Raw genomic sequence first — 16,956 nt, 5'->3', positions numbered from 1 at the left:
TTTTTTGGAAGTAGGAGGCAAATGGTTGTGTAATGACCTCTACTTAACGTAAGACATTTGGGGAGGGTCATAGGAAGTTACTGGTAGTTTTGCTTTTACTCTTTATCCCTTCTTTCTCCTCCATCCGAAGGTCACTCAAGTTTGTTAGGGTCAAGCAGAGGAAGTCTGAGGTACATGAGCGGCTTGAAGTTCCAAGGTTTACTGTTGCTGCTTTTTGAATGCAACTACAACTGGACTATCCTCAGAGAGCTTCTGGATTTATTAGTGTGTCCAGAGGAGGGCCATAAGGATGCTCAGAGGCTGGACATCGCTCCTATGGACACAGGCTGAGGGAGCTGGTGTTGTTCAGCCTGGAGAAGGAAAGGCTCTGGGGAGACTTTACAAATACACTTTAAAACTACCACATACTTGGTTGCCTCATGTTTCCAACATCTGTTTTTTAAAAAATAAATAAATAAAGAATACAGCAAGCTGTAATTGGGTACCTTCTGCAGGGTGCTTCAGCAATGTGTGATGGTCGTTTCTGTAACTGACAAAGCTTCCGAGTTCTCTAACAGGATTCAATTTAATTCTTAAAGTCACTGTCTTTTTTTGGAAGTGTGTATGTGTGGTGGATTTGGGTTATCTTGTTTACTTGGTACTCTTTTGTGATTAGAAGTTGTAAGGCACAGGAAATAGCTTTATAGTTCCTTCCTCCCACAAGTCGTAATTCACTTGTGGCCATCAGGATGTTTTTCTTGGCTTATCTCTTTCTGTGCAGTTCGCCTTGAACATCTGCCACATAAATTATGAAACTTAACTTGAAAAGCTGGAAATGTATTTTAGATCCTACTGTAGCGTAATGAAGATGGTATCGGTGGTCAGAAAGAGCATAATTGCAGCTTGTGTTGAAGGTCTGTAATAATATCCAGTATTCATGTACTGAACTGTCTGGTGTCATATTTGGAATGCTTCAGAGGAGTGGTTTAAAAAGTAACTTAAATGGTCAAGTATCATCTAATGTCGAGCTGTTACCTCTGTGTAACCTGAGGTATTTCACCAGGCATTTCAGCAGATGGGTGCCCATCTGTTTCTTCGTTGAGTGTGGACTGCTGCCTTCATATTTGTTATCCATATGTTTCATCTGTAAGGCTCTAAATCTAAGCTGCATGTTTTATAACAAAAGTGACATTACTGACAGGAGCAAAATGAAAATGCGTTAAGTTCATTGCATGTTTTTTAGTTCGTCTTCACCAAGCAGAGACGGAGATGCTGGTTGAGATTTACTATCCAAATTCACTGAGGGAAAGGGCAGTGCCATCTTTATTTTGAGATTACTTAATATCTTTTTCTCTGAATAATTGTTAGTAACACTAGGTACATAAACTGCAGAACGTCCATTAAGCTGTGTTGGAAAAGAGGTGGATAAACGTCTTGTCTTCTGCCCTCTGTGTGCATATTGAGCTTTCTGATGCAGGGACGTAGTGAACAGGTCAAAGCCCATGAACTCTGGTGCTGAAATGCATCTTTCTGTTTCAGTTTGCTGTAAATACTGAAAGTTTCTTGAAACCCAAGTTTGGATCGGCAATCAACTTTAATTTGTCAGAGTTTGGAAGAGATGCTAGCAGAAACTTAGTTAATGCAGTCTGCCTTTTTACGGGGTGCTCCCTGCATGGTGTGCTGGCCCCTAGTGGTTTGGGAGGCAGTGCTGTGAGGATCACCTTTTTAGTATTACCAATTCAGATGTTCTACTAAAAGTGTTTTTATGCCCAGATGGATAAGTATTCAATAATATTTTTAAATTGAAAAATGAAAATGCTTCTTGGAACTAATTCACAATTTAATAAATGCCAAGATTCCCACACCTGGGTGTGGGGAGGACTTACTCAGATGAGTTTTTATGGTCTCTTATTTTACTGTGTATTCTAAGTAGTTGAAGTTAACTTAAGAACGTGCTTTAAGACTGGATCAATTAATACCAAAATAACTTTTTTAACATTCTTAGAAAGCTTTTCATGAATTTCTACTTCTACTGTACAGGAACCTCTTAATCTAGATACTAAAAATAGTTTAGATGCGTGACTCACAGGTGAAGGCTGGATGGGGATAAGAAGGTATGTTCCCTTCCTTCCAAAGGCTGCCTCTTAAATGCCTCTGTGCCTGTGGATGGGGTTTTACAAGGTAACTGAGTATTGTGAAAATATTACTAGGGATTCGCCTCATCTCTTTGAATTTTTAATGCTCACTTTGCTCATATTACTTTCATAGTGCATCCTTTTAAAAAACAAACAAACAAAAAAAAACACAATATGGATGCTGCTGTCTGAAGCACCTAAAAGCTAAGCTGTTATAAATGTGTATATATAATAGTATTTAAATATATATATTTGCATTAAGTTTTCAGCCCCTGTACAGTTCCATGGGAAATCTGAAAATAAATTGCTGCTCTTCTCTTTGGGTAGTGTTACCAAAATAAGCACCTTCTATTAGATGAACAACAGCCAGTGGGTCCTTATCTGGTCTTGTAGTGGAAGCCTGCTAGCCTTTCAGCTGAAAGTGGAACAGACAACCCAACAGGTTAGGAGGAAATAAGCTGCTGAAGACAAAGGCAGCACTTCAGCTGTAGCAGCAGAGCATCAGCTTGTTCTCCAGACATGAGTTACTGCTGGCTTTGTTCAGAGGCTTATGTTGAAATCACCACCATGCTTGTAATAAACCATCCGGGTGAGAAAGTACTCCTCCTCTTATGTACCACACCATAAAAATCATGGCAATATTTAGATGGAGATGACACAGCTGGGTCACTTACTAAAAATGAACATACCCCAAATGAATCAGATTCAAAGCAAACATTCCTTACTGTAATTTAAGGATTTCTTAACTATTTAATTTTCAAATGACATCTGTTTTGAATGGGCAGTGCAATGTACTTATTTTTAAATCCAAGAAGGATAGCATAGAGCTATTTAAATGTATTCTTAGTGGGTTTGGGAATGTAGATTTCAGAAACTGTTACTGTAATATTCTCATTTGCTATGTCACCAAGTGAAGTGAGCAGCTTTTATTTGGAGTCAGCCTGGTCTGCTGTGGACCAAACCTGAAGTTCACCATGCTTTACTCACTAGAGAAGTTACAGGAAACCTGCAGAAGACTTAAAAATACGGAAGCTGCTAACAAAATTACAGAAATACTGAGATTAAAGTGTTGTTGTATGAGACTGCCTATTAAAAGGCCAATGCTGCTAAACAGTGTTCTTTAAAGAACAAATTATGTGGTGTTTGGTTTGGCACGGGAATAATTCAAGGTTAAAACTTGTTTCTTGCAAGGCTTTGTTACCACATTAGGTAGTGCTGTACAGCAACAGCTTGTGTTGCCCTCTGTTCATCCAGACACTTTACCTCCAAGAGACAAATTTTTCTTTAAAAGATGTAGGTTCTTTAGTGTTGCTGTTCTGTTTGAATAGCATTAGTGTTCAAACCGTATGTATGATAGGCATATGTGTGTGTGCAGGAATTGTTTTCTTCCATGTTTAGGCTTTAAACACACATTTGCAGAATGGTGTCTCACTGGAAACTGTTAATGGTGGTAAAATGGAGAAAGTTTTTCATCTCAGCTTTTAGTATTTTAGTGTTCCCAGTTGTAAAATTAAAAAAGGAAAACAGAAGGTCCATAATCCAGTGATGTCCTTGGAGTAATAGTTAAAGGCATAATATTATGCACATAGGAGTCCCATGTATACATGATATTGTAATTGGTTTGAAATATACATTGAAAAAAAATTTTAACTGTGTAACCAGGTTTCTTGTTCCTGCTGCTGGGTCCCCCAGCACAGTGGGCAGCTTCCCAGAGGTTTGAGAAGTGTTTCTAATTAGCCTTACCCTGTCCAATCCAATACCTTTATCATCACTATAAAGAAACTGTTGTAATATAGCCTCTCTGTGACTTCTGTTTATCTTAGTTTTCATGAGATTAGACATGGCATTTCACAAATCTTCTGTGGATCCGATGTCCAGAATTGTACTTGTCCTCGGTGACACCACCCACATCAATAGCAACTCTAATCCTAATGGAGCTTTTAATGGAGTGGTCTGACTCTCGCCCCAGGGCATATTCAAGGCTTTTAAGTTTGAGACAGAAACATTGACTAAGATCTGTAAGGCTTTCTGATTCCTTAATATGTATTAAAGTAAGTTCCATTCTAAATGGATGGATATACTGCTCCTTCATTACACATTATATATAAATACCTTCTTTTCTCATGATGCTCCTTGTTTTCTCTATTACAGGTTTCCTATGCAAACGCTATTTAAAGATTCCTGCATGTTTAAGACTGATGCTCCTTGAGCGTTGAATGTTAAACTTTAATTTAGGTGTCATTTGGAGCTCTGAAATTCTGCAAGATGTAGCTATCTACTCCTATCCTGATGAATGTGATTATCTTGTTCAAAAGAACGTAACTTCCAGAATCTAGCAGTGAATTGTAAGCTTCCTTCATGAGCTGTGATTCCATGCGCTTGAATGTATTGGCAGGGTGATGAGGGGAACAGAATGATGCTGACCATGGAAAAAATCTCTGGAAGATACAGGAAATGCTGGGGATGGAAATACCTAACTGTATGGAGCCGTTTTGCGAAGACTGGGCACTGAGCTTTTTGCATGTAATTCCTAACCGAGATGTTGAATCAAGTGAATGAAGACAAAAATAGTAGTGCATTCATTCTTCAGCAGGACTTGCTGAAAGTGTATAGACAGCATTGTTATAAAATGTTTGTTATCTTGAGGGTTAATGTTGTGGTTTGGTGGTTAATTTTAAAGTGTAGCTTAGGTGAGAAAACAGATTTGATTCTCTGCATCTAACTTTTCAGGCTTGAATTTGTCCCCACTCCTGAGGCGGCTTCTACTTATTAGTGACTGTGTTCAGAGCCTCGTATTTCCACATATTTACAAAGCGTTCTTTATTCAAGGGGTATGAAATAGAGAGACAGTCTTTTTGGTGTGGAATCAGCAATTACTGATGTGGAATAACAACAATTTCAGGCACAACAAAATTTCCAATCAGAAGCTGTTACTAGTTAGCATCACTTATAACATACTGTACAAATACAATCTCACCTAACTGAGCTGTCCTCAGTTACTGTACATGCATCTGTAGAGCCACAAGGCGTTTGTTCTCTGAACAAGGAAAGAACTCTACTTTGGAACAAACCCTGAATTCATAATGTTTTGGTTGTATTTTTATTTAAAAAATAAACAATGATTTTGCCTTCCTGTTGATAAAGATTTTTTTCTCTTCGTATGGGAAAAGAAAACTTTGGTTTTTAGCATTTATTTTGTGGCATTTCATGCAAAAACACGGAAGAAGTGCTGATACCTTACTAAAAGTAGAGTACACTTCTTCCTTGCAATACTGTCCCTCGGAGCATTCATCAGTTGTTTCCTATATGACTTTGTAAGGTGAGAAGCCTTCACAGAGTACCAAATACAGGTACTGGAGCTTTACACTGGATTATGTTGAAATCAAGCATAAAGTTTTCCGCAGATACACTTAAACACTTACTGGAGTTTATGCCCATATCATGGGTTATGTTCCTTATCCATTGATATCACAAGGGGGAAATCCACTTACAGTATACACCTTTTGTCTGTCATCCTGGGGAGTGTCCCTTCCCTCTGTGAGGCTTTGTGGTCGAGCAGGGCATCCTGAAGCTATATTTCATTTACGTGTGTCAACGAATATTGCCCAGAGGATAATCCCAGGCCTGTAGTTTTTTTATTGTTTTAGGACAAAAAGCTGAAGTGCTTTTCAGACCCTTGCAAGTGTAAAGGTTGAAGCAGCAGATACTTATTTTTGATGGACCTCATTAGTTTCTCTATTCTCCTTAGTTTTGAGGTTTACTACAGAATTTCTTGTTCTTCTTGCTTGTCAGCTTACCATCCCTAACATCAATTAAGCTTTATTTTTGTCTCAAATTATACGTTTGAAGTATGTGCAAAACTTTGTCTCAAACGTCACAACCCTTTCTTTTCTCCTTGCTTTTTTCCCCTATTTTTAGCATACTATAGGATAGACCTGGATCAGGAGATGACAGTTTTATCTCCATTTGCAAATCTCACAGTGTAACTTAAAACAAAATTCGGAGTCATTTAGAAAACAAAATTTGGAGTCATTTAGCAAGCTTTTGAATCCTTTGAGAGGTTTTCCTTTGGGAAATGCAGGCAAAACTTGTGCAAAGTATTTTTTTTAATGTGTTATCTGTGGTATGTCTTCAGTTTTAAAGTATGTTAAAAGTGTATAAAACACATGCAAAACTTTCAAATATATTTGTCTATTTCTTTGAAGAAGCGTATCTTACTCTCTGATGCAGTCAGATGATCAAAAATTTATGGCTTTTCTCCACTGGCTTTTCACTGGCATTGTGCATTTATTCCCGTGGAGGCCTTCAGTCTCAGACTTGTGTTACCTATTCACTGTTACAATCATTCAATCATTTGTAGATATAAACCTTTAAAGTTGATTGTTCTCATGTAAGAAACTTTAACACTTTGGTCGCCATCACCACACTTGTTTCATTGAGATGTGACAGTACTCTTGGCTTTTCAGTGTTGCTTCTTTGTAAGAAGCAACACTGAAATAATAGAGAGTAAAAATTATCGGCTGACACCACTCTGTGGTTTAGGTTTAAATATAGCACACAACCATAATAATTAAATATATGGATTAGACTTAAATATAACACAAGCAGAAAAGAATGCACCAGCTTGTAACATTAATGTCAACACACTTATTTATTTGATGGTCTTTATTTTGGATGTAACTCTCAAACTCCACTTCATGCATTCAGTATCTTTGTCCACATTAACAGTTTTGTAAATGTGTTTGGTACAAGAGTCCAGTTGTGCCTCAATTAACACTTCGGGGTAAATCCGAGTGTAGCCTTGTAGGGTGTTTGAAACACTGACAGCCACAATGCTCCTGTCTCTTCTGCCTGTTGTATATCCATCCATCTGCTTGTGAAGCAGGCTGGGTCCATGCAATCCAGCACAATTCCCTGGAAGCTGCCCAGTATAAACTAATCAGCGAGCCCCCCCTGGTGTCTGAAAGTGTCCTCCGATATTAAATTTATATCAATCACAGGAAGTCTTGGCAATCAAGCTAGTCACTTTTTCCCTTCACATCTGGACATAAATTATTTTTTTGTTGCAAAGGTCACAGGAATCATGGGTAGGGCATGGAATGAGGGCCATAGAAAACATGGGAAAGGAAGAATAAAACTATATTTCCACCTTTTTAGAAGTGGTTATTTTTAAGTGACCTGGAACGATGCCAAACTATACAACTCTTTTTTTTCCTTCTTGAAGTTTACATTTGTTGCTGAATTAAATGTGGCTTAAAGATGCTTTGTTTTGGAATGCTTTGTGCCTCTTACATCTCATCGTGACATTTATAAAAAAGTTTTCTCCTAGTTGCTGAGAACAATAACTTCACTGCAGAATGGCTTTAGGAGTTTATTTCCCTATTTAGTTGGTTTTAACTGCACTTTTTTCTTTTTTTTGGCATGACTTAATTTCCCCTTCCATTCCCCCTCTAAACCCTGATGCCGCTTTAGCCGTGCAGCACTGAGCACTTCCATAGCTAATGCTGGCTTTTTTTTTTTTTTTACATAAGTTTGTATCTTTCATGCATTTTCCAGCATTAATGCTTTACTCTACGAAATGAAGGAAATGCTTAACTTTATGCTCTCCCACCCACCCCCAGCTCCCCATCAAGTCTCAAACAAGCGCTTAAGGAGGGGTTATAAAAACAAACAGAACCTTTTTTCCTCGCTTTGGACAAGGGAACCAGTGTGCTGAAAGCCACGCAGCTCTGAAGCCTGTGGCTTTGCCGTTGTGTTGCTTTGTTTGTTTGTTTTTTAAATCTTTTTAAAGTTCCATGCGTATGGGAAATAAAGGTGGTATTAGTTCACGTTTGTGTGGATGGTAAAGAAAATGTCAAAACCAGAAGCTTGAGGCACGTTTACCATAAATGAATTTGTAAAACCCCTAATTGCTGTTGTCCATACCTACTGCTGTTTTCCTGCATGCTTTTTTAAGTATAGATGGGTTCTGTTAGCTTGTTGATTATTTATTCAGTCATGTAGCTTACATTCTCTTTAGACACGAAGTTGAATAAAATCATACATCAGAATCTGACAGCAGGAATTCTCATGCTGAGAATCCAAGACTGAGTCCAGGAATTTTATTCTGTTTTAACAATTACCTTCTGTGTCCCCTTCTGGACTTAGGGGATCTCATTCTTGTTTCTGCTCCCTGTTCCAAACCTTGGCTGTCTTTACGCCAAATAAAATTAAATGGGCCAACTCCTACAAGGACAGAGGGATGACTGTTAAGCATCTTCATTTTTTTTTTCTTCTAGTCCCTTCAGGTTCAGAGGAGTTCGTAAGTAACGAATACCTTCTCAACGTAATACTATAAAATCATTTTATTCCTGCTACGGTTAATCAGTTTGACTGCTCAATATGCAGACTATGCTATAAAGTCATCTTGCAGCATTTTTAGCTTCTGAAACCAGTTGCATGATGTGCTTTAACAATTAACTAAATTTTAAAATTTTGATTCAATAGGTGTAAACATGCAATTTGGAACTTATTTCAGATACGCTGCAAAGGATGCAAGAAAAAGAGGCTACTAGGTTTCCTTTTGGAAGCTTCATTACTATCATGTGTTATTTCACAGTGCCAAATACGTGTGAACGAGGATTCACTTATGTTGATAGATTATCCCATAGCTGGAGTGCTGTTTCTCAAATGCTCTCTGTTTGAATGACATTTTAGGCAAATGCGTGGGGCCTGTTCACTCACTTCAACATACAGGGAAAGTCACTGTGATATTGAATATATTTTGACACTTTTAGGGGCACAGGGGATGTTGCTGGATCATAGCTGAACGTTGCCACTTACAATCTCAAGATTCATTAAAAAAAACAAAGACATGATTCTAAGTTGTATTTCAATTTTGTATTACGTTTACAAACAGAAAGCAGTTTTTAAAAATATATTTTTGTGAACTCAGGGGTTGCTTGATCTCCTTGTAGTATTTGCATTGCTTTAATCATAACACTGGGTGCTCTGCAGACTTTCTTCCTTTATTTTCCCTTGAATAACTTTAAGCTAGAAAACACGCTTTCTAGTGAATTTTATTTTCCTTGCTTTAGACTTTTGAAGCATGGGGTGCTGTGTTGTTGGTTTCTTTAGTGGTAGTATTTTTAATAACACCTGTTTGGTACTGATATTTTTGAGTGTCTCACAGTGTTCATCATTCAAAAAAAAAATGCAGTTGACTGAGTCTAACTCAGCTTCTTGCAGATAAACACATCGTACAAAGCTGCAAGTGAACCATCTCTAGTCAGGGAGGCTATCAGCTTTGACTGTAGTAGTTCTATTTGGATTTTCATTTGACCAAAAGCCATTTTTACTGGACTGAATCTAGCTGTAATGTAATCCATAGTTTCTCATCTGTATTCTCGAAGACTAATGGAATATTAAAACCTTAAAGATAACATAAATGTGTTGTATAGTGTCCTCAGGGTAACTTCTGCACTAAAGATGTTTTCTTTCCCACCCTGTAGAGGTATCTCATTAAGGTACCCACTAGTGTCATTATTAAGTTTTCATGTATTTCTCAGTTTTGATGCTAATCTTTGTGTGTGTTAATTTTTTTTCTTCCTTTGCAGCACCAATGTGGTTATGAATTATTCAGAAATAGAGTCTAAGGTTCGAGAAGCAACCAATGACGATCCATGGGGACCTTCGGGGCAACTCATGGGAGAGATTGCCAAGTAAGTGATAATTTGAGTCAGTGATAAAGAAAGAAAGGTACATTTTATAGAGGAAAGTGTAATTTGCTGCTAAATCAACTCTGCGTTATGCTGACTGATAACGCTGGAAAAGTTGCTGTAAATAAAGTCTTTAAAAAAAAATCATTTTTTTAAATGCTTCACAACATATTGGAAACTGTCAAGCAGAAAATGTAATCAAAGTATTTTTGAAATTCTTTAAGTATGTAGCCTCGTAATTCTCTCACCATGTCTGTTTTTTTTTTTTAGGATGTTTATTTTCATGCTGCTTTTTCTGTGATGCTCTAAAAAACAAGTCATTCTCCTTTTTTATATTTTTTTCTGCCAAAATGAGTTTGGAAGTCATGTTTGACCAGTTGCTGTGGTTAAGGTGTTTTTCTTCAGAACATAAGTTCTTTTACTGTCTCAGACTCTCTCAAGAGTATTTTTCTGTTGTAGTGCTGGTATGTAAACTACTTCTATATGAGTAACAAACAGGGGTAGTTTTTTTGCTTGTAATGCTGTCAAACTTGAATGGGTTTAGATCAAGCCTGCCATCTACTGTCAGTCCTGAGTCTTAACAAGCTATTATGGCAAGCCACCAAGAATAAAATTTCTTTATTCCTTTTGTTTAATTTTTGTAGGGCTACCTTTATGTACGAACAGTTTCCAGAACTTATGAACATGCTTTGGACTCGAATGCTGAAAGACAATAAAAAGAACTGGAGGAGAGTTTATAAGGTGTGTATTTACATGAACTTAGAAGTGTGTAGGACTTCGTATTGTTCTACAAAGAATGTAATGCTTGATGCTAGTATAATGTTCTGATATAGTATCTTGTTTAGATACTGCTAGATCACCTTTTCCACTAGCAGCCTATAATTTCTTTCCTAACTCCTTCCTTAATGATCTTACTGAAATCAAAGATGTCTTTCAAGTACTGTATAAGGAAAAACATATCTGATTTTAGAAATTTTCTCAGATGCTGCTTAATAGAGCAATTATATTTTGCTGATATTCTCATACCGGAGTAGCATTCGCATTTTTAATCTACCCAAATGTGTTGTTGAGTGCTCCAAGAGAAGTAGATGACAGTTTTTGAAGGAGCTGAAGAATAGCTGAAATAAGATCAGAAACTAATCTTAATTTTATGACAAATACTGATTCTAAAAATTGTGGTTTTGCTTTGAGTGGACCAAATTTTCTTGCAGATCTTGTCATATGAGTGTGTTATGTCCTACTTGCATTTTGGAACTAAAACTGAAAATCATTTGCATTTTTCTTGTCTTTGGCTAATTAGCATGGTATGGAAACTTTTTGCTTAAGATAATCACGCTGCACTTAAAGTGGTGTTGAATGTTCACTGAATTATGCAAATATAACCTCATTTTTTAGAATTGATGTATTAGACTAGCTTATTTTGTTGATGCCAAAGTTGTAACAAGACAGAATTAATTCTAAGGCATGGCTTGTGCTTTTCACAGGTGCTTGATGTTTTGTATTCATAGTAATTGTTTTCCCTGAAGTACAATATAAATTAATATTTAATGCTATCGCACATAACTACTTAATGTTATAAAGACTGTGTGGAATTGCTTATCAGGTTGTGATAGGTTGAAATATAATGATTTTAGCTGTAAAAGGCACTACTTTGGATAAAGTGCGTTATTTTTTTTCCAGATAGAAAGCCTAAATTTAAAAAACCGCAATTAAAGTACTATTTAAACTTCATTTATATTGTTAACTTGCTAATATTTGTCCTGAAATGCAGTTTTGTATATCCATTGCAACCTGCATAAGGCTTCTTATTTTTGTAGGAGTTGCTTTTTGGTAAAAACTGACAGAAATAGTGAACAAGAGAGGCAAAAGAAAATGTGTCATTTCACACAGTTAATTTGTTCTCTTAAGCTTCTGCTGCTGTGTTTTAAAACAATTAGTAGTTGATGAAGGCAACTACTTGTCATTTGGTAACAACAAATTACAGTTTACAAAATGCAGTTCTGATGTCCTGAAGAGCATTGTGGATTGAGCATTGTGGGGGGATATTTTTTCATAGGTGAACCCATAAAATAAGCATTATTTAAGAGGGGAGAGTCTTATTACTTAATTTGGGGGTGTGGGGGCAGGTTTGGTTTTCTATTGCTTTTTTTAAAAAAGGTAGAGCTTTTGTTCATGCAATCATAAGGTGCTTTGTATTTTTATAGTCTTTGCTGCTCCTAGCTTACCTCATAAGGAATGGATCAGAGCGTGTTGTTACAAGTGCCAGAGAACACATTTATGATTTGCGATCCCTGGAAAATTACCACTTTGTAGGTGAGCAATAGAAAAATCTTATAAGCAAATTAAAACAGTAGTTGGAGTTGTCAGTCACCTGAACCAGCTTAGAAGCTTCCCCAGTCTAATTAGAATGTGACTGTTGCCAGTTGTGTGAAGAGTGCAGAATCCAAGACGTGGGACCCTAGAGTATTAATTAGTGAAGACAAGAACTTGCAGAAAAGACTGGCTAATAACAACAGAACCAACACAACATGAGTGTTCGGGTTTATATTAAAATATGCACTAGAGACTGGTCCCCTGTGGTGTCCGTAAAGGAATAGCTTTAATCATATGGGAAGAAAAGGTTAGAGCTCCAAAACACACACATCTGTTTGAAGCTGTTTTTTTTTCCTCCCACCAAATAATATTTACAGTGCAAAGGCAGCAAGGCCAGTGTGTGTTTTGAATGTGAAAAAGGCTGGGAAAGGAGCACGCTTAGCTTGTAGTACATCCCAACTGAAAGCACTTTTTCAAAAATTCAGTTTTGCAATAAGAGTGAGTTCATGCAATTAAAGTTGTAAAAGCTGTACCAAAAAGGCTTATGTTCGGGAGGGTTAAAATATTCAGTGGAAGATACAATCTCTATCTCAGTCTTCAAGCTTTTCAATGTTTCAACAGCAGTTAGATGTTTTCTAAATATCATACCATTCATTGAAAACTGTCATTTATCTAGGGGTAAAAATTTGTGTTAAAGCAAAATATTTGACCCCTTTAAAACAGAAACAGTGGACCTTGGTACCAGTAAGGTTTTTCACTTTGGTTGCTCTGCTCATAATTGAAGTTTTCTTACCAGTTTGTGATGCTCAATATAGTTGCCTCTGATTTATTTTCTTCTCCTGTTTTTGCTCCTGCCCCCCCTCATACTCTTTATCCTGCATTATCTATACAGATGAAAATGGGAAAGACCAGGGTATAAATATACGCCAGAAGGTTAAAGAAATGGTTGAATTTGCTCAAGATGATGATCGACTTCGGGAAGAAAGGAAGAAAGCAAAGAAGAACAAAGACAAATACATCGGTGTCTCTTCAGACAGTGTTGGAGGGTTCAGATACAGTGAGTACTAACTAGGCTTTGTTGGTCGAGAATTGACTACCTGGACTCTCGATGTAGCTTAGATATGCAGAAGAAAACCAGATAACTACTAGCGAATTTCTAAGATGCTCCTTTGGATGTTTCTTCTTTATATTTCTTTAACTGTCAGTGTTGATAATAGTATCAAATAAAGCCTGTATTGCCTGTATTCCCCCCCCCCCCCCCCCCCCCCATATATATATCTAAATGAAGTACTTCAAAAATCTTTGTTCCTTTGGCAGACTTTTCAGTATGTGGGTGGGTTTTCAGGTAAATTAACTAAAAACACAAGTGACATTGATGCACTGGTTTAGCCAGAACTTTGCTATTCTGTTTTTAGCCTTAGGCAGAGCCTCACTGAGAAATGCATGCTGCTGTAGCAGAACTAGATAAATAGGTGCCCTTGTAAGTCAGGGTTTCTTAGTCTTTCTGTAATTAAAAAAAAAAAAAAAGTGATCTTTCCACCTCCCACAGCACAAGAATATTGATCCACCTATGCCTGCCAACCTCCTTTAGAATCACTGTTTAATTTGGGTTAGGGCTTTGGGGGCAGTAATGCTGTTTGGGTGAAACAATGTAAATACTATGTCCCATTAGACCTTTTGGTTTCCCATGTCATGCTGTTTGAGTATTTGAAAGGTATCTGTGGATTATCACATTATTATTATTATGTGTATTATTATGGATTCTGATGTCTGTCAGGCCTGTATTTAAATATGTGGCAGAGCTTATATATCAGCAGTTTATCAATGCAGTTGTCACCATCTTGGTTTGTGTTTTTAAAACCTTTGAATAGCAGTGTAGGTCCCATGTGTTTTTCAGAGGAGGGTTCCCAGAGGTAATACTGAATTTACTTTATATAGCCCTCCTAAGCTCATGGCTAGATGTTGTACAGCAAACCTTATGTGCAGGCTGGAAACTTGGTGCATAGTGCTCACCCCTAAATCCTAGAGAACTGTAGCTGCTGGTGAAGGGGTCATAGTTAACACCAGAAAGTTATTTCTAAACTTACCTTTAAAACAAATACTTACAAACACTTTTTAATTATTTGTAGCAGGGAGCTGAATTTGAACCTGCTTTTATGTTGATGTATCCCAGTATGTCATCCATGATCCAGCTATCAGTCCTGAAATGTTTGTGTTTTCTTTGGCCCAAGTGGATCTTTGGGTTCTCTTAATAAGAGATGTTTCCCCAGGTCTCAATGGCACAAAGCTTTGGTTTGCTAGAATCAGTAACTGCTTTGAGAGAAGGCTTTAGGATGAGATGTGAGTAGGAACTGTGTATGACTTAGACTTCACCTGCAACTCTTCAGTTCTGTGCATTTTTTTTTCCCTCTTCTTCACTTTGAGCCTTGGAAAATTAAAGGCTTACTCTCTCCTGCCTTTGACAGGTTACTTCCCCATGTTCCTCTATTCTCCCTTTTCGTCATATGCAGAGTAGATAGAAATCTCCATCTCCATGGTAGGATATGTCTTTATTATATTGTTACAGGTTTTTGCCTACTTGCTTGGAACTCTACCGATTCTCTCTCTTTAGGAAATTCTTATGAGTCACTTCATCTGTACTTTTAAGTACGCGCCCCTCTGTTCTTTCTCTGAGCTTTTCTTTTGACTTACTCTGTACAGAGTCGTGATCCATCCCCATGTGCAGGGTAGATTTTTCTCCATATGTTCTTAAGTTATCATTCAAGTTTCTGAATTCAAAGGACTCTCTCTTTCCTTTGTTGTATATTTCATTTTTGTGGTAAAGGATCTTTAATTTTCCCCTCATTTGTTGAGTGAAGTTCTTAAAAATCTTCCCAGCAGCACAAAACAAACTTTCTTTCCCAGGTCAGACTTCTAAGCTAAAAAATTATAGTTACTTAAATAGAAAATGCTTGTATTTCCACAGTTCTCCTTAGTTCTTTTTGTCCTGATGAAAATACAGAGTTCTCAGTTTTAAGTCCGTTTTTTAAAATTCATATCTCACAAGAAAACCTTTTAATGGAATCTCCATTAAAATGCTGGAGAACCTGACATAGCTGAAATAAGGCCATTTCACTCTCCTGCAAAATTTAACAGTAGTGTATTTCTAACTATTTCTCCTTCTCCAATGACAGAGAACCTACTGAGTATCCAGCTGATTTCTAACAAGAGCTCAATGTAGAAAAAGTTTGTCAGTCTATTATGGATCTAAACAAGATATCATTGGAGATCTGCATTTATCTCTTTGATAAGAAAATAGACCCTATTATATCTCAAATTCTGCACCTTGTAGTGCTGGAATCATCATTTCTTTTTATTTCAAATGGCTTAATTGAATACATTTTGAACATAACCTGAGATGCAATAATTTTTATGTAATTTGAAGTATCAATTTTCTCACCTTTCTTTCTGTCTACTGTTCAGTTTTACCCAGCTTAAGTAATAAAATCTTTTAGTGTTTTACATTTTTCAATAGTAAGAACAAACAACAAAAAACCACACCCTTGTTGCGTGGGTGTGATGGTCCAAAATATAAAAATGCTCATGTCTTAGTGTTGTCTAGAAACTGAGCTATACTGGGTTGTTTTATATACCTATATTCTCTGCTGAAGGTCTAGTGTAAGATCCCAACGCTAGTTATTAAAGCGTGCTGTGGTTCTGATAGTTAAGTCCGTTAGAATTAAGTGCTGTCTTTTCTTTTAAATTAAACTTGGGTTGTTTGAGTACGTTTAAGTTCAAGCTTTAGTCTTAAAAAAAAAATAAAATAAATTTGATTGGACAGCAAATGTACTGATTCTAAGTAAAACCGTCAGCTGTTTGCAAGCTCTGTGTGGAGGTCTTGATTACTGGAATAGAAGAAGAATAAATGATATCTGTAAGTGTTGAGTAAAGATGTTCAGGGTACTCAGTGGCTGAAAAGGTGGGTTCCTTTACTGCTTCTTCCTTTTAAAAGAAGCTTTTATTTGTACACTGAGCATGGAAAAGAAAGAGTAAAGCTATCATGCATTTCATGCTTGTCTTTCAATATTTTGGTACTCTGCTTTTATCTGTTTGTGTGTCTCAATGTATAAATGTTTGTTTTACCTCCAAACACACAGGTTAGCCTAGAATGAAATATCATGTGTTAAATAACTGTTACAAAGCTGGCATGCCCCATTTCTGAAAAGCTGCTTATTTGTAGCCAGGGTTGACTGTACTTCTTGTGCCTCTCTGGCAGGACCCAGCAGTATCACAGAACCACAGAATTGAAGGGGTTGGAAGGGATGTTATCAGTATCAGTATTCTGATGTGCTGTGTTGTGCATTAAAGTTGTGTGGCTGTCATAAACAAAAGTCTTTGATTCTGCGTTCCTGCCACTTAATGATTGGCATTACATGCTGTGCCTTGCTGTAATAATGTTGATTCAGCACTATGGGAGCTTTCAGTTTGCTTTGAAAACCTGTGAGCTTTATGTTTGCAGGGGAGGGAGGCTTGAGAGTGATTCAGAAAACACTACGGGCATTTATTTGCTGTTACCTTTAGTATTTTTTTTAATCTTAATGCCTTACACAGGTGAAAGATATGATCCTGAGCCCAAGTCAAAGTGGGATGAAGAATGGGATAAAAAACCTGCGTTTCCATTCAGTGATAAGTTAGGTGAGCTAAGCGACAAAATTGGAAGCACGATCGATGATACCATCAGCAAGTTCCGAAGGAAAGATAGAGAGGACTCTCCAGAAAGGTGCAGGTACTAGAGTCATTTTAACATGGATTTATTCTGTGAAATTGTTATTATAAAGCTCCTTGACACTGCT

The 16,956-nt window shown here is 37.1% G+C and overlaps 1 protein-coding gene across 2 annotated transcripts in view; it reads left to right on the top strand.

Moving 5' to 3' along the window:
- CLINT1 (clathrin interactor 1) overlaps positions 1 to 16,956 on the top strand; it is a 48,457-nt gene that overhangs the window by 15,063 nt on the left and 16,438 nt on the right. For both annotated transcript variants that reach the window (XM_027468599.3, XM_038186251.2), the window contains exons 2-6: positions 9,710 to 9,814; positions 10,456 to 10,552; positions 12,016 to 12,124; positions 13,017 to 13,181; positions 16,715 to 16,889. In XM_027468599.3, coding sequence (XP_027324400.1) covers positions 9,710 to 9,814; positions 10,456 to 10,552; positions 12,016 to 12,124; positions 13,017 to 13,181; positions 16,715 to 16,889 — 651 coding nt within the window. The remainder of the gene's footprint in view (positions 1 to 9,709; positions 9,815 to 10,455; positions 10,553 to 12,015; positions 12,125 to 13,016; positions 13,182 to 16,714; positions 16,890 to 16,956) is intronic.

This window comes from Anas platyrhynchos, chromosome 14 (assembly GCF_047663525.1).
Source record: "Anas platyrhynchos isolate ZD024472 breed Pekin duck chromosome 14, IASCAAS_PekinDuck_T2T, whole genome shotgun sequence".
Lineage (NCBI taxonomy): Eukaryota > Metazoa > Chordata > Aves > Anseriformes > Anatidae > Anas > Anas platyrhynchos.
The sequence above is the reverse complement of the archived record's forward strand: the minus strand, read 5'-3'. Positions and strand labels throughout refer to the sequence as shown.